Source organism: Nyctereutes procyonoides, unplaced genomic scaffold (genome assembly GCF_905146905.1).
Source record: "Nyctereutes procyonoides isolate TBG_1078 unplaced genomic scaffold, NYPRO_anot_genome, whole genome shotgun sequence".
NCBI classification, from domain to species: Eukaryota; Metazoa; Chordata; class Mammalia; order Carnivora; family Canidae; genus Nyctereutes; species Nyctereutes procyonoides.
Window position 1 is genome coordinate 24,682,504 of NW_026575135.1, and position 18,304 is coordinate 24,700,807.

Below are 18,304 nucleotides of genomic sequence, written 5' to 3' on the forward strand. Positions count from 1 at the left end.
GACCAAAGATGATGACCTTTGCCATTGGAAAAGGTGGAGTGACTATACATCCGAATTTATCTGAGACAAACTCTTGCTGTCCAGGACAACAGACCTCTTACATTTTCAAAAGTGTCTGGATATTGGGTGATCAATTATACAGGCACTCTGTGTGTGTGTGTGTATGTGAAGCACTCTCTAAAGGCTGACAAGGGAGGCAGTGAAGAGGGAAGTGAAGTGATATCAGGCTCACGTGAAGTCCTGTAGGATGACGCGAGCAGGCTTAAATGGCACTTCTATGTTCTTATGCTGCATGACATTCCAATTTAGGATATTTTCAATGTCATTTTTCTTCACCAAAAATTGATCGCAGTTCCGAATGGCTGCCTCCAAGAGAACTCTGATAGAAAATGGTAAGCGTTCTAGGGAAAAAAGAGAAAGCATAACAAAACAAACAAAAGCCATGAGACACCTTATCATAAGAGCTATTTAAAGCCAATCTCTATATAAACTTGATACAAGGCATTAGACTACTCCTCCAACAGGGAAGAGGGTAAATTTAAACTGATTTCAACAGTTTAAAATATAACCATATCGAATGGGTTTAAAAGACATTCGGTACTAGAAAATACCCACAGACTAGGCAAAGATAAATATTATAGTTAATTTTTTCATAATAAATTATTGCCTTATCCAAGGATTCCAATAATAGAGTTTTTCTTAAGTTACCATGAAAGAAGTCAGTCTAGGTATTTATTGTATTACGTTTTGGCAAGTAACACAGAGTAATATTTCTTATGAAAACTACTGTTTAAGAAATGAGAAAATGAGAAAATAACTTCTTTACAACTATTATAATTAAGATCAAAGTATAGTCATATATACCTTTTAATGGAAACACAAGCATAAACACCATAATGGGTTTGAGGATAAAACAATGGTAATTCCTGAAAAAACTATTTTGTTTATTTAAAAAAGAAATACTGTATCATCAATATTAATCCCAATATTATTTGGGAAAGACCAGAGTGCAAAGGTAGAAAAGCAGAGGATTTGGAATAAAAAAAGAACTGTTTTTATCCAATTCTGGTACCCACAGTCGTTTTTTGATCATGTCATTGATGCTCCCTGGGCCTCAGCTTCTTAGGACTTCTTACATTTTATAAACATGACCTCACAGAGTTGTTATACAGATTAAATAATATATGTGCACAAATACTCTATATGCTATAAATGTTATATAAATGTCATATTTATATAATCATTATTACTTAAAAACAGGCAACATAAGAAAGTGGCGTGTGTTTGTGTGCTTAATCCAAGACCATTCAGCCATTTCTGTAACTCCCTCTTTCAACTCTCCTAAAGGCTAATTAATTACATAGCTTAATTATTATGCAAACAAGACTCTTGATAGCTGTGAGAACAATTACATCAGAGAACCATATGCCTACCATATCTTGAATCCTTCAATTTATTCAAATTAAAGAATTTCTTTCCTGGTTGTGCAGGATCCAAAGGCTCAATAAGGTGTGCAAATGGGTTGCTCATGATTCTTGATGGCCACGTGTCCCTAAAAAAAAAAAAAAAAGAAAACACTTAATTTCTACTCTCAAAGCTGGACCTCAGGAACCTGGATGGCTGAGATCCCTGGGTGGCGCAGCGGTTTGGTGCTTGCCTTTGGCCCAGGGCGCGATCCTGGAGACCCGGGATCGAATCCCACGTCAGGCTCCCGGTGCATGGAGCCTGCTTCTCCCTCTGCCTGTGTCTCTACCTCTCTCTATCTCTCTGTGACTATCATAAATAAATAAAAATTAAAAAAAAAAAAAAGGAACCTGGATGGCTCAGTCAGTTAAGGGTCTGCCTTCGGCTTCCAGGGTCCTGGGATGGAGCTGTGAGTTGGGCTCCCTGCTCAGCGGAGAGCCTGCTTCTTCCTCTGCCCCTTCCCATGCTCATCCATGCTCAAGCTCCTGCTCTCTCTAAAATAAATAAATAAAAATCTTAAAAAAAAAAAAAGCTGGATCTCATTTATTCTGAGGAGTGTTTGCCCTCTTTTTGGTACATATCCACTTCAATATATCACTTGGTACATATTCACTTCAAGATATCACTTATCTTTTCAACGTAGCAGGAAGGAGGGACATACAGGACTACAAGAATGATATCTTAGCAAATAAAATGGGCCTCTGTGAGGCTATTGTGAAAGCCTGCATTCAACTCCTAAGAGATTATAAAATTCTAAACTTCTTTTGTCTTATGTCTATAACTTTCCAACCCTCTTCCACTGATAAGATATGTTTTGTCTCAGGGTAAATCCTCAGTATATGAAGAGACTTCTGAGCTGGACAGAAAGTAAAAGGTCCATAGTGGGTGACATGCAATTGTATAAACTTGAACTTGGGAAGTGAGGGCTTGGAAGCAGGTATTTTCTGTTCTAAGAGTCTCTGCAGCATCTAAAATAAATGTGCTAGTTTAAAGTCTTCCTGACTCACTTTTGCGTATGGTGTCAACAGAGCATTCCCATTAGGTAATCTCGGTTACTGCAGTGGGGCATAAAGATGCAAACTTCCCAGATGTGTGCAGAGGAGACCCTCTGCCCCAGCTTGGGGAAGGACTTAGCTGTCTTTGTATAATTTTTAAAATTTTTTTTAAAGATTTGTATTTATTCATGAGAGACACAGAGAGAGAGGCAGAGACATAAGCAGAGGGAGAAGCAGGCTCCATGCAGGAAGCCCGATGTGGGACTGGATCCTAGGACTCCAGGATCACGCCCTGAGCCTAAGGGAGACGCTCAACCGCTGAGCCACCCAGGCGTCCCGATCCTTGTATAAATTATAAGCAGTGAACAAGGGAGGACACTGTTCCTGGCTTCCACCACATAGAGAAACAGAGGTTTCAAAAAACTTCACTGTACAACTCAGAGCAAAACACATTGGAGTAAGAGATGACTTGCTTTCCAGTCCTAACCCTTGGGCAAAAATCCTTCAACCAATCCATTGCCCAAGAGTCTTCTGAGATAAGAATAGTAATGTTTCTGGGCTGACTGGCTCAGCCAGTGGAGTGTAAGCGGGTCAGGAGCGGCTCCTGATCTCAAGAGTTTTGGGTTCAAGCCCCATGTTGGATGTAGAGATTACTTAAAAATAAAATCTTAAAAAAAAAAAAAAAAGAAAACAAAACAAAAAAACAGTAACATTTCCCCAATTATTCCGGGGGTTTTATGAATACTTAAATATTCAACATATTTTGGGGATGACTAATATGGTCAACATATTACTGTAAAATGAAAAAAAAAATAACATGTGTAGGCATACCTCAGATATATTGTGAGTTCAGTTCCCAACCACAATATGGCAAATATCACAATAATAGGAGCCAAATGAAGTTTTTGGCTTCCGAGTGCATATAAAAGTTATGTTCACACTCTACTGTAATCTATTAAGTGTACAACAGCATTATGTCTAAAAAAAATGTACTTTAATAAAAAAAACTTTATTGCTAGAAAATGCTAACCATCATCTGTGCGCTCAGTGAGTCATAACCACTGACCATAGATTACCATATGATATATAATAATAAATGGATTTATTATGAACATTATCACAACATGACACAGAGACCTGAAGTGAACAAATGCTGTTGGGAAAATAGTGCCAAGAGATTTGCTCAATGCAGGGTTGCTACAAACCTTCAATCTGTAAAAACCACAGTATTTGCAAAGCAAAAGCACAATAAAATGAAGTATGCTTGTAAAGGAAATGACTGGGGGATAAAAAGTGACAGGTGGTTCTTGTGTCCGTAGACAGGCCCATTTCTTCAACAAAACATAAAACGGAGGCACCTGGGTGGCTCAGTGATTGAGTGCCTTCGGCTCAGGACGTGATCCCAGGGTCCTGGGATCGAGTCCTGCAAGGGGCTCCCCATGGGGAGACTGCCTCCCCCTCTGCCTCTGTCTCTCATGAATAAATAAATAAATAAAATCTTAAAAAAAAAATACAGAGATTCCTGAGTCTCACCCCTAAGCTACTGAATTAGAATTGATGGGGGAGGTGGAGGTAAGCAGGAATTGCAGTGTTTGGTCTCCAGGTGTTTGTAACCAATTTTTAAGGTGAGAATCACGGCTGGATGCCGGAGTGCCAGGTGAGGAACAGATACTTAATTTAGGAGGCAGCAAAATCCCATGGCAGCTGTATGTTTGCCAGGCGGAGGGAATCACAATGAAATTGCCTCCACGGAGGGGAAGGGACCCAGCACCAGGGAGGCAGGGGCAGAGTGTGCCGGCTAAGGGGGCAGCAGCCCTTCGGCTCCAGCCCTGAGCTGCGTGCAGGGACTTAGCCTAGCCTGGTGTCGACAGATCATCCGATTTTTCAAGCAAGCCTGGCAGTCTGGATTTCTACATGACCTCTCCTGATTTAGAAATCTGGGTAACTAAAGGTTTCTTTTCTTTTTTAATTTTTTTTTTTTTTTAAGATTTTATTCATGTGAGGCACAGGAGGAGAGGCAGAGACACAGGCAGAGGGAGGAGAAGCAGGCCCCATGCAAGGAGCCTGATGTGGGACTCGATCCCAGGAATCTGGGATCATGCCCTGAGCCAAAGACAGCTGCTCAATCGGAGCCACCCAGGCATCCCTAACTAAAGGTTTCTAAATGGCTGTGTGGTTCTGCAGCGGGAAGGCCACACGAACACACCTTATGGGCTCTGTGCCACCCGCGGAGCGACCTTGGGGGCAGAGGTTTTGGACAGGAGGGCAGCAGGGCTCCCGGAGGGACTACGGGAGGGAGGAGGCCAGAGGTGACCTGTGTGGGCCACTGGAGGGTGGCTGCTGCCACGGAAAAGTGGTGCATGGAACTAAAGAGGCAAAGGCTAGAGAGGGCGGCCTGGGGGGGGGGGGAGTCACCGAGTCGCCCCCTAGGAGGGGAGAGCGCAGTTAAGTGCCACACAGATGCCAGAGATCTGTTACTCATCCCCACTAAAGGGGGAGCCAGTGCCGTGCCCTAAAAATACGCTCGTTTATTAAGAGGTGAGCTCACCTGTCTGCAGAAGTTGCCAAATCCATGGACTGGGAAACAAGACTAATAATTCCACTGACTGGAATTTTGAAGGTGTAAGTTGAAAAAGGCAATAATCCTATTCTCCCATTGATTTGCTATCAGTTCCAATTCTTGACTTAATGTTTCCACCCCAAACAGTAGGAACTGCAAGAGTAAAACTGTCTGCCTGGGAAATGGATAGAGAGAAGGGTGTCTCCACAGAGGTTGTGGGACATGAGAGAACCTCTGTGGTGGGGGGCAGCGCTGGAGATCCTTGCAGAACCCGGCGGGGTGGGTCATTCCCATCTTCAAAAGCCTTGAGTCTCTGAATCGCCCCTCTCTCTCTGTCGAACCCTAAAGGGGCCAAGAGCTTCCATTTTGCCAAAATTCTATGGTTAAACCAATTGCTAAGTTGTACCCATACTGGCCATGATGCGGTGAGGAAGAAACGGGTCCATTTGCCTCCCTGTAGCTTACAAACACCTGAGGCAGAATTTTGGGATCCTCACACAATCCCTGCTCCTCCCACTCCCCTACAAAGCCTGCCTGCGTAGTTCAGAACAGATAAAGTGACCCAAAGTGACCGCTACAGCTTTTATGGAAATGGCTTTGTGTATAGTGCTCTACCGTCTGCCTCACTTTTTCCTTAGAAAATAGGCAACTGGGGGATCCCCGGGTGGTTCAGCGGTTTAGCGCCTGCCTTTGGCAGAGGATGTGATCCCGGAGTCCCTGGATCGAGTCCCGCATCAGGCTCTCTGCATGGAGCCTGCTTCTCCCTCTGCCTGTGTGTCTGCCTCTTTCTCTGTGTCTCTCATGAATATATAAGATCTTAAGAAAAAAAAAGGAGAAACTACGTAACTCTCATTTCACTATATTAATGAACCAAATTCTTTTTTTAAATAAATAATTTATTTATTTATTTATTTATTTATTTATTTATTTATTTATTTAGAGAGAGAGAGAGAGAGAGAGAGAGAGAGAGAGAGGCAGAGACACAGGCAGAGGAAGAAGCAGGCTCCATGCAGGGAGCCTGACTTGGGACTCGATCTCCGGTCTCCAGGATCACGCCCTGGGCCTAAGGCAGACGCTCAGGCCACCCAGGCGTCCCGTGAACCAAATTCTACTTGCAGAAGCTAAAAAAGAAAGGAATCTGTCACTAGTTAGGACCGGCATATAAGTACCTGCATACCGGTACAGAAATACCCAGTGCTTTATACCATCTTATCTAATTTTGGCAACATCTCTGTAGGTTAAAGAGTATTATTATTTCCATTTTACAGTGGAGGAAACTGCAGCTCAGAGATGGAAGAACATGTTTGAGGACATACATCTAACCTAGTAAGAGGCGGAGAGCTGGGTTTTAAATCCTGGCTCTTTCCAGCCACCTCACGCCACCTCCCCTGGTGCAACAACTGCTGTTCTAAAGGGGGTGCTGGAGAGAGGTCACCAATCAACCCCACAGCTAAAAAAAGCCAGAAGAGACTCATGGGCCTGACAAATCCTACTGGGACTCAGTTCTGAATACTGCAGTTACCCCTCCTTCTTCCAAGGGTTACCCAGCACATTGGTCTGAGCTTGGCATTGTCACATGTCCCTTGCTACACTTTACTGAGCCATAGGTGAGCAACAGCAGCTGTGTTTTGGTGACCAAAAACTGGTTTTGCTTCCAAGTTGTGAAATAGTCCTTTCATACCCCCTGGAGGGCTCTGGCAATCCCGCAATCCCTCAATCCCTCCTAGGTTTCATTCATGCTATCATCACTCCTTGTCTTAGATCGCTTTATAGGGAACTCCCCATGCTTCAGCGATCCCAAGAGAAAGCCAAAAACTACCATATTCCAAGGCAGGTAGGAGGGAGAGATCTTTAGCTTGAGAACAGTCGAGACCCAGAGTAGAATCAAGGCATCATAAATGCTTCCCGGGTCTGCCTTCCTCGGCCAGAATCATACCCCACCCTCAAACCTCAAGTATTACTGCAAATCCTGCAGACTCTAAAACTACCCCTCGTCTGGTTTTATCTAAAAACCCAGCTAACTGGCCAGAGAGCCCTCCCTACTTCCCACATCTGCATAAAGCCCACACCTCATTGTCATTGCTTCAACTCCTTTCTTTTCTTATCCCTATCCTGCCTTCCTTCAGGTTTGTTCCTGCCTTTTTTGTTTTGTTTTGTTTTACCTAATCCCCATTCAATAGGAATAAAAGGAAGGCGTGAACAGAGAGAGTCACTGGATTTTTTGGGAGAGAGGTGTGTTATCTTAGTTATTTTCTTTTGGGGGGCTAGGAGAAGGGTTAGTAATATACATGGAAATATGCATGGGTGCTACCTTTTCTGTTCCACAGAATAAGATAGTATCGCATGGAGGCCAAGAAAAAAAAAAGAGAGAAGTTTTAAAAATAAGAAAGTTAAGAAGGGGAAATTATGTCTCATAAGCAGTGATGTTGGAGTTCATTTGGAGCTTGTGGTTCATGAATACTTGTGTTCATTACAGGATTGCTAAACATTCGCCCTGGCCTTTGAATCAAGTAGCACACGTGAACAGTTCTTAAACAGAAGGAATTTAAAAAGACACTTGCACTGTATTTGAAGCCCTTCCCTACACCTAGCTCACACTCTTAAAATCAAGAGAATTATTTGGTTGAGAAACACTGTCTTTCAAAGCTAAACTATCCTGAAATACCAGCTGGGTGACTTGTACAATGTCATGATGCCCTCAGGTACATCTTGTACACAGATGCACAGAAGAGTGGGAGTGGGGAAAGAGTGCCGAACACCAGATTTTTAAAGTAAATTACTAAAAACGCTAAACATTAGGCATAGGCAGACAGATCTGAGACGTTTAACAACTGAACCATGCTGTTAGTAAAGAAGTTGCAGGGAGATCAGAGCTGTGGTTCCTCCCAACCACAGTCTTGCTGCCAACCAACCTTTGGTCGCAATGTTGGACACCTGCAAATGACTCGGACACCATCATTTGTGCATATGTGGCAGGGCATTAACCCATTCCCCACCCCATACCCTCAGGACACTTTGTCCTAGATGCTAATGGAGCTGATGAGACAGAATGAGAGAATGCTGAGCCTTCTGGAAAGAACCTTAGAGATGCTATAGCATTTTCCTGACCAGGAGACAGAGACCCCTAGAAGGAAAGTGGGGTCACTAGGTTTATGAGGGGTAGACCTAGGAAGAAAATACAGCTGATTTTCTCTCAAGTGAAATGCAAATTTCTGGCAGGGGAAAAAAGAATGCTTAAAATCCTTCAAAAGTAAAGTTGAGAAAAGTACAACTTGAGCACTTTCACGTATCACACACTACATATCACATTCTGCTGGCACTTTTGGGAGGTAGGTCTCTAATCATTGACTGAGCCTTCCATGTGGTTCAGATTTCCAGGGAACTGACTGACAGCTAAACTTTGGGAAAACAAAAACAAACAAACAAAAAATAATAAACTTTAGGAAAACAACTTAGAGCTAGGGCTAAGTTTTTAACAAGTTGCCCTGGGTGACTGAATTTATTCTGAGAGACAGAATAAGGGCAAATAAATTTTATTGATATAAATATCAAAGATACAATTCCTTACTCAGATGCAACGTAAGAAATGTGAGCAAAGGGACACCTGGGTGACTCAGAGGTTGAGCATCCGCCTTTGGCTCAGGGCATGATCCTGGGGTGCTGGGATTGAGAATCCTGCATCAGGCTCCCCATGGGGAGCCTGCTTCTCCCTCTGCCTATGTCTCTGCCTTTCTCTGTGTCTCTCATGAACAAATAAAATCTTTAAAAAAGATGTGAGCAAAGACTCACATTAAGTAATATAATGAAATAGAAAAAGTTGCAAATAATAGATGTACTAGAATCCAATTTAAAAACTTTAAGACTATTAGTATATATTCATTCATACACACACACACCATTGTATATGTCAATGAATACAAAAGAAAGATCTAAAATAAAGTTAACATTGATTATCCCTAAATAGAAGAATACATTGTATAAAGGGCAGGACCAGTGGGAAGGACTTTCAACCTCTGAATAGAATCCAAGTTCTGTTTTTTGTAAGCATGATTTCGTTTGTTATTTACTTTTTAAAAAGCTGAAGCAGTCGTTTTCAATTTCCTGACATAAATACCTGTAGAGGATATTTCATCAGGAAGAAATAGTATCTAGAAATGAAAACTTGACTTCTTGGGCGGTATCTTTTAAAAGGAAGATGGAACAGTTCATAAAGTTCCTGAACCACAGTACACAGTTATTTATTTAATAATGTCTGATGAGGGGCAGCCTGGGTGGTTCAGCGTTTTAGCGCCGCCTTAGGCCCAAGCCATGATCCTGGAGACCTGGGATCGAGTCCCTCATAGGGCTCCCTGCATGGAGCCTGCTTCTCCCTCTGCCTGTGTCTCTGTCTCTCTCTCTCTCTGTGTCTTTCATGAATAAATAAATAAAATCTTAAAATCAAAATGTCTGATGAGGATTTATTGAAAAAGTAAATATGTTACTATTATTCTTTAGAGAAACCCACTCTGCTCCCCAAACTATGACCTTCACCATCCACTGATGCAGTGCAATGGTTCTTTTTTTTTAAATTTATTTTTATTTATTTATGATAGACATAGAGAGAGGCAGAGACACAGGCAGAGGGAGAAGCAGGCTCCATGCACCGGGAGCCCAACGCGGGACTCAATCCCAGGACTCCAGGATTGCGCTCTGGGCCAAAGGCAGGCCCAAAACCGCTGAGCCACCCAGGGATCCCCCAGTGCAATGGTTCTGAAAAGAATCCATGAATGGTTTTTATTTCACTTTGGATAGACCATTTGAATACTTCCTACAGGCCTATCAATCCAAGCGGGACCCCTTCCTTCTCACCACCTTCTCCCACCCCCTCTCCCCCACCCCTCTCTGCCAACAATCCTAGCAGGAGACCAAACCTGCCAGAACCTTGTCTTTTTGGCTGATAACTTCAAAAATATTACACTAAGAAACAGATGATCATTACAGAAAAATTAGAAAGTGCAGATAAACAAAAGTCACCACTGAAGTTTGAAGTTTCACCTAACACAACTTTTAAATGTATTAGGATTTCTTTAAAAAATGGGTTCGACCTCACATTGTTTTGTAAATGGCTTTTTTTCACTCAGCAATCTATCAGGCCATCTGTGGTATTTTAGATCTTTTAACTGCACTATAAACATCTATCATTCAGATATACAACAATTTACTTAAATCTCTTATTATTAAAATACTTAGTTTGTTTCCAAGTATTAACATTCAAACAATGCTGCAATCTTTGTACACTCTCCTTGGAGTACATCCTCAATCCATTTTCTTAATAGAAATTCCTAGCTTTTGGTTCCTAGAAGCAGGACAGCTGGGTGAAAGGATTTGCATGTCTCCGTCCCATTAAACATCACCATGTGGCCAGGAAAGGCTGTGCCAATTTATGACTCTTCTTGGAGGCAGGGAATGGAAGTGTCTCAACCAGGCAACATGATTCTTTTTCTTTACTTTTTGCCAAATTAAGAGATTAAAAAGCTAATCTTGGGTGTTTCTTTAATTTCTAGTAAAGGTGGATACTTTTCATGTCTCTTCCTCTGTCATGTGAATTCATGTGAATTTCTTTTGTAAACTGCCAGACAGGCCAAACCCAGTGACACTCAGATGGCCTCTAGTGACCGAATGTTCTCATCTCTGAGCTATTAATGTGGATAAGGACAGGCTCTGTAACCCTGTAGAGGCAAGACAGCCCATCAAATATGATGAAGCCCTCAAATCTTTAGGCGGTTTGACTCCATGCTGAGGTACGTCATGAACCTAGCGGGTTATATAGCAAGGTAAGCGGCCCCTTTAGCTTGAATCACAGGCAAAATCCCCATTCGGATCAGTGGGCTCTGCTACCTGTTACTCTGACTGAACTCCCAAGCCCAGGCAGCAATCCTACAGATGGGTTTTGATATGGGAAATAAAAGCAGAGGAAAAATTATTAAATTTCCTTACTATCTACGGCCCATTAACAAGTCCTTGAAACAGGCAGAGTGACCTTCCTCTAGGGACACAGCTGCCTCGATGTTAATACTTAGCTAAGGGCAAAAGGCAATCTTAGTCTGACCTCCCAGGACCCGGTAAGTCTACTTTAACATATAAAACTTCCTTTGGAAATTTCCTTTATCTCTACCCACCCCTATACATGTTGGCAATCATCCTCCAATCATGACCCACGTTATTTATACATCTGAAGGGTCTCATGACTGAGGGTTTACTTAACAATAATAAATGACCTTTCCCAACAATAGATAAGCCCCCCTTAGGATCCTAGAAACCTTGTTTCTAAAATACCTGGAAGGCTTAAGCTATCCCTAACCCCCTTCCAACTTGAAAGTCTATAATGGGCCACTCCTCATGCCCCTACCTGTTCTGCCCACAGGTCCTGTCCCTGTGCTTTAATAAAACCACCTTTTTGCACCAAAGACATCTCAAGAATTCTTTCTTGGTCATCAGCTTTGAACCCTAACATCTTTCCTACATCAGGTTTTGTCTGGGAGACTGAGTACAGAGCATGGGCAGCACACTGCTAAACCACATCTCAGACCATACACCCTGCTGGCAGTGAATGCCACACCATGATGCTTATTTTGGCACAGCCAGATTTGTAGAAATGCGTGGAAAGGTCAACTGACTTTAACTAAATGCCAGTGGTCACATACGGTAAGATTCATCTCTTCAAGTTACTTTCCAGCCTTTGGAGTATATAAATCCAGTATTTAGCTGCTTCTGTTATCAGGGTTGAATCCCCTCAGGTTACCTTATGATAGAAAAAGAGGCATAGACATGAATGGGCCCCACAACCAACCACATGATTTCCATACACCAGCAGGAAGGAGCAGAGAAGAGTAAGCCTGAGCAGCGGAACTCCTGCCAGTAATGGGGTGGGGAAGATAGAGGTTTTGTTTATTTTTGGGAGTTGGGAGTGTGCGTATCAGTTTCCAGGACAGCTTGCATAGTTTTAAAGAGTTTGCAGGTAGTTAGTCAAGAATGGTCTAAAGTGCAGGCAATATATCTGCCGAATTGTTTATTTATTTAAGATTTCTAAAGACACACAGTGGATTTTTAAAATCTATACAAACAACAGAAATAGGCTTCTTTTGTATTTCATGTGGTTTACCCATCTCTCTTCTCACGTTTTCCTAAATATGCCCATCCTGAATTTTCACAGCTTCCAACTCTAAAGTTAATGTCACTGCATTTCTAGAGTTCACTTCAGTTCACTATAAGGATTAGCTGTGCTTCGTTTCTTTTATGCTTAAAGAGAAATTAATTGGCTCCACTTCCCAAACTGACTGTTGTATATCTAAACATCATGCTACTTATAAACAACTTTTTGTCAAAAGTGAGATTCCAAGGATGTCTATGTAAGCATAAATAAGTCTGAGGTCGGAACCATTCAGGCCAGCAAACCATCATGGCTTGAAAACTGGATTTTTTTCACAAAGTGGAGAACTAGAAAGATTAGTTCTTTGCTTTATTTGATGTAGTTACATCTGGAAAACTGGAATAACTAAATATTTCTGGATTTTCCCAGAGATGAGGTCACCTCTTTGATCATGTCAGCTATTTGTAAAAGAAATTAAACACACACACACACACACACACACACACACACACTCTTAAATGGGATACTTATACTGAAAAAATTTTGAATAAAAAGCCCTAAGAATAACTGTCTATTTTGGGACTAGTGCAGAAGGAGGGTCTTGCAGAAAGGAATGGCTTTATAACAATATAACCAAATCTATTAACACATTTCTCTTGAGCACTAATTATATGCAATGTGCACTCTATGCTGTAAACATGAATAAGACTCTGCCTTTTGTATCAGAAAGTTTTGCCATTACATAGTAACTTGTGGGTTTTCTGCTAAAATTTTAAATTATCAATTTTCATTTATTCTTTTGTGTTACCCCGGACTGGACTGGACAACTGACCAGAAGGCTCCACATAGAGTCCTAGATTTTTAAAAAGAGCTATAACAGTTTTGAAATGATTGAGGTCCATTTTGAAATGAGCCGTATAACTTTCTGTGCCTCAGTTTCTCAATCTATCACATAAGTTTAGTTGTCCCTAATAGTGAAAAAATTCTATGATTCATTCATTCAAGTATTCAATGCATATTTATATTAACCACCTAACATGTGCCAAGAACTATTTTAGGCAGTGGGGATACACCCAGGAACAAAAGTGACAAAGTTGCCTGCCCTTGCAGTGCTTTCCTGAGGAGGGAGGCAGACTACACAACTCAATAAATATACAAACAGAATGTCAGATGGTGACTAGATCTATGGATAAGCAGGATGAGGGCAGTAGGGACTGTTGGGCTGCAAAGGACATCAGGAGATCAAAGGAGGTCTCACCAATTTGGAGCCACTTGGACCAGAGTCAAGGAAGTGAGGGGACCAGCTATAGACAATCCGGAGGAGGGGTGAGATCATGTGCAAAGGCCCTGAGGTGGTTCTGAGGAAGGCAAGGAGGCCAGAGTAAGATGCTTGAGGACAGAAAAGGAGGAGACAAGGTGAGGAAGCAGCAGAATTGGCCACTGTAGGAACTGTGATGAAAGACAAAATACAGGAACGCCTGGGTGGCTCAGCAGCTGAGTGTCTGCCTTTGGCTCAGGGAGTGATCCCGGAATCCGGGATCGAGTCCCACATCAGGCTCCTTGCAGGGAGCCTCCTTCTCCCTCAGCCTATGCCTTTGCTTCTCTCTCTCTCTGTGTCTCTCATGAATAAATAAATAAAATCTTTAAAAAAAATAAAGAAAAAGAAAGACAAATACCCACCATTTGCTTCGATGTGGATGGAACTGGAGGGTATTATGCTGAGTGAAATAAGTCAATCGGACAAGGACAAACATATGGTCTCATTCATTTGGGGAATATAAAAACTAGTGAAAGGGAATAAAGGGGAAAGGAGAAAAAATGAGTGGGAAATATCAGAAAGGGAGACAGAACATGAGGCTCCTAACTCTGGGAAACGAACCAGGGGTGGTGGAAGGGGAGGTGGGCGGGGGGTGGGGGTGACCAGGTGACGGGCACTGAGGGGAGCACTTGATGGGATGAGCACTGGGTGTTATTCTATATGTTGGCAAATTGAACACCAAAAAAAAAATAAATTAAAAAAAAAAAAAGGAAAACAAACTATAAAGTAGTGTTCTAGCTTTACACTTGGTTTAAATTGCAAATTTCCAACATCGGAATTTGTTAAAGTTTGATATGAAACGAAGTCATGCCGTGAAAATACTAGACTGCATTTAAAAAGTAGCTACTTCCTGATTTCTAACCCTTCTGTTTCCTTGGACTTCATTATTAAGTAACACTGGAAATTTTTAGGATGTAACACAAAAATGATCATGACTCACTCGGCAGATGTATGCAGCCACTGCCAAAGGCCACAGTCAAGATTTGAGGGACAGGGGCCATGGCCACCACACTGTCTGACTGGACATCTCCTGTCTCATTAAGACTCCCAGTTCTAGGCTGGCTAGCCAAGACAGCAATTCCCAAAAGAGAAAGGCTTACCCGACACATCCTTTAAGCTCATTTTAAGCTAACTGCAGTAGCACACACTCAGAAGAACAGAAATAGTTTTAATGTTGGATATCACTGTGGGCTAATAAAGCAGTTTCACGAAAAGTCTCATGAACTTCAGAATTTATAATTCTAGAGATGCACTGAGAAAAGAAAGTCATCGTGGGGCCAGAAAGGAAAGGAAGAAACAGGGCAGGGCCCCCGCAAGCATCCTGACTCAGTCCTCGGCTCCTTCTCAGAATGTGGGTCCCTGACCCTGCAGCAACCCACAGTTATTGGTGGGGCTTCAAAAATGACACTTGCAGACACCACAGAAATGACATCTGCACAACCATGTCCTTTTGCATCTAGCTTTTGAGAACAGGAAGAGTGGAGTAGGAGCAGACAACTGTGTTAAAAGCATTATGTAACAGGCCTAATCGATATCCACTGTTTAAGAAAACTGCATGATTTCCTCAAGCTTCTGAACTAATTTTGTAGATGCTTGGTAGTGAACTTTTCTAACTCGAATTTGAGGAATCAGAAACAGCGTCACCACGAAAGACAGGGTGTCAGGCTGCCAGGGTCTCATAGGGCAGCATTTATCTCCACGAAATCACCAAGTTTCTGAGATCATCTATCCCCACCCACCTCAGAATTGCTTGGACTGGAGAGAAGGATGACTCATGCTAGTAGAGCTCCCAGACGCTTGAGGTATAAACCCATTAGTTACTGATTTTCCAAAAGAAAGGTAATTGCCGGGAGGACCCAGCGTTCCTGTGTTGCGAGCGCCAGGTTCTTCTCCCTTGGCAGTATGGCGACATGGTTAGGAGCTGGATATCTAAAATTACACTGCAAGCTTGCTGAGAGGGATAATGGACTGGAATTCAAAATCCAGTCCATCAGATTCCAGAGCCTACCTGTGAAGCAGCACTGGCGGAGTTCCATTTCAGCGGCTCACACAGTGACATGGCATATGCAACTGCCACTTCATTGCATCATAGATGTGACAAGGAATGAAACAGCACTAAACATATCTGGTACTAAGCCTCTCTGGATGGTCTAAGAGAAGGGATGTAGGTTCATATCTTACATGTGACATTTATAAACCACTGGGATAAAGGGATACGCAGTCACACACAGACTGGGTAGTAGCTAATGACAGTATCATAAGACCCATGCTACAGCAGTGGTGATGATGACAGAGAATCCTCTAGGGAGAGCAGCTAATCCAGCCTGGGACTGGGGGCAGGAAGGCCTCCGGAGCAGATAACACCATCTATGCGCCTCCCAGAACTACACTGAGGGAGTCATGAAAAAATATTCTGGGCAGAGAAAAGAGCACAAGTGAAAGAAGGCATGAAAGTGTGACCCTGTGGGATCCATAAAGGATCCCCAGGTGGATCAAGTATATAGGGTGCATGTGGGAAGTGCTAGGAGAGGAGGGAAAGGGGAAGGGCAGGGTCTACATCCTCAGAGGCCTCGCAACAAGGTTCAGATAGACCCTGAGGACAGGAGGCACCATTAAAGAATTCTAGGCTGAACTTTTAAAGACCTGATTTGATTTTCTGAGATCACTCGGGAGTCACAGTGCCTGACTCAGGGGGAGGATGCTGACTGGTGTTGTGGAGGCAGGTTATAGTGCTATTACAGTCACCGAGTCAGAAAAAAAGGTCAGAGGCAATAGATGCCAGTGAGAGTTAAGGCACAATGGACTGAGGATGAGAGATGAAGAAGAGGTGTAGGACAGCTCCTTATATGCCTCATTTGGGCCAACTGACAGAGCCAATGACTGAGAATGGAGTCATGATATTGATTTTTGCTATGGTGACTTTGGGATGAAGATGCCCAGCAGGCAGCTGGGTCTGGAGCTTGGGAGCGCTAGGTTGAGAAAGTTCAGAAGAACGGCAGCAATGCGTTGGCACTATGCCATGAGTGCTAAATCAGTTCATAAGCACCGAAGCTGGCAACATGTGCTGAGTGCCACTGGGATGCCAGCCACCTCGGCCACGTTGTCTAATGTGTGATCCATTAGCGACCCTGTGAGAAAGGCATCACCATCCCATCTTACAGGTAGGAAGACTGAGGATTAGAGGCATTCAGTAACCTGCCCAGGGCTTGTGGCTGGTTAAGTGGCCAACCTTGGAGTCAAACCCAGGCCCGGAATTCAAAAACCCAAATTAACCAAATAGATTTAAATTAAAAACTGAAACCTCATATTAAAACAATCTTCACACTCTAAGGTACATATATTAAGACTAGAGGATCAATCTCTATTTCTCCTAAAATATCCTTGATTTTGGCAAAATCTGCATGATAGTTAACTTTGAAAGGATTAGTTGATGTCTGTAATACAGACAATGCCAGCCTTTAAAATGCAACTGATCATGCACCAGGGGGACTCAAGTCAGGTAAGGGTCCAACTTTTGATCTTTGCTCAGATCTTGATCTGAGGGTTGGGGTTCAAGCCCCATGTTGGGTTCCATGCTGGGTGTGGAGCCTCCTTTAAAAAAAAATGGAACTGATTCCTTCACTTAGCAAATAAGGCTTTTATGAAACTTACCACTCTTAAAACCATCCTGAGGCTGGTCTTTATCTCACTACTATTACAGAACTGTTTCAGTGACCCTTCTAGCATAGTTCCTGCATATAGCAGACTGTCAGCAATGATTTATTCATCTCCCCTCTTCTCAGCCAAAAATTCAGACCTGGTGATCATGTAGGAGGATACTACTCTTAGACTGTCAAACCTCCTTAATGAACAAGGTATATGTTGCTTTGTAATTTTATAATAACGGTCATAAAAGGATGATGAGGATAAGGAATAATTAAGTCCTCCATACACATCTGTTTGAGCGAGAGATCGGGCTTGCCCAGAGTCTATCCAGACGCGGGCTTGCCCAGAGTTCTCAAGTCAGGAAAAGACAATGAGAGAGAACCACATCAGCATTTATGCAAAAGAGCCTAGCTAATTCATCAGAAGGTGGATTAATTCTTACAACAAAAGACTAAGGGAGAACATAAGGAATCTGAGAAATGATTGGTTCAGAAAGTATGAGATCACTTTAGTAGTTCTTTGGCATTAAAAGATACATACTTACCTCAACAATCTGCTCTGTCTCCCAAAGACATACACCATTGAAAAAGTTTCCTATCTGCATGTTTGCAATATCTAACTCCAAAGCCCTTTGGTTTCCAATTCACATTTAAAACAGAGTCCAGCACTTTTTGCCTTAGGCAAGATACCTTCCACCTCCCTAACCCTACATTTACTTCTTTGCAGATTTAAAGTAACAATACCTGCCCTGCCCTGCCCTGCTCACCAGGGCTGCTGTGATAAACATGGGAATAGGCAAAAGCAGAGTGTACACTGGGAACTCTATACCTGTGAGCTACCATTATTCATGAGATTGATATCAACTTGCTTCATGGGGCATGTGGGTCCTACGTGTAGCCTATTTTTTTTTACTAAAGATGTAAATCTACATTTTAAAATACAATGGATATTCTAAAACATAGAGTCACTGTTACCTAACTGGAGTAAAAAAATATTTTAAAACCAGAGAAGAGCTACAGGCTCCAGATACACACACACACACACACACACACACACACACACATTTTATATATATATATATATATATATATATATATATATATATATATATATATATGAAAAAGTGACAACAGACCATTAATACAAATTATTTTACTCAAAAAAAGTTGCCTTTCTATATTGGCTCAAATTGA

At 42.3% G+C, this 18,304-nt stretch overlaps 1 protein-coding gene across 2 annotated transcripts in view; it reads right to left on the reverse strand.

The window, feature by feature from the left end:
• ACO1 (aconitase 1) overlaps positions 1 to 18,304 on the reverse strand; it is a 58,947-nt gene that overhangs the window by 34,089 nt on the left and 6,554 nt on the right. For both annotated transcript variants that reach the window (XM_055302346.1, XM_055302347.1), the window contains 2 exons: positions 1,434 to 1,552; positions 233 to 401 (listed from right to left, as the gene is read on the reverse strand). In XM_055302346.1, the coding sequence (XP_055158321.1) occupies positions 233 to 401; positions 1,434 to 1,530 (266 nt within the window). In that variant the 5' untranslated portion in view covers positions 1,531 to 1,552. The remainder of the gene's footprint in view (positions 1 to 232; positions 402 to 1,433; positions 1,553 to 18,304) is intronic.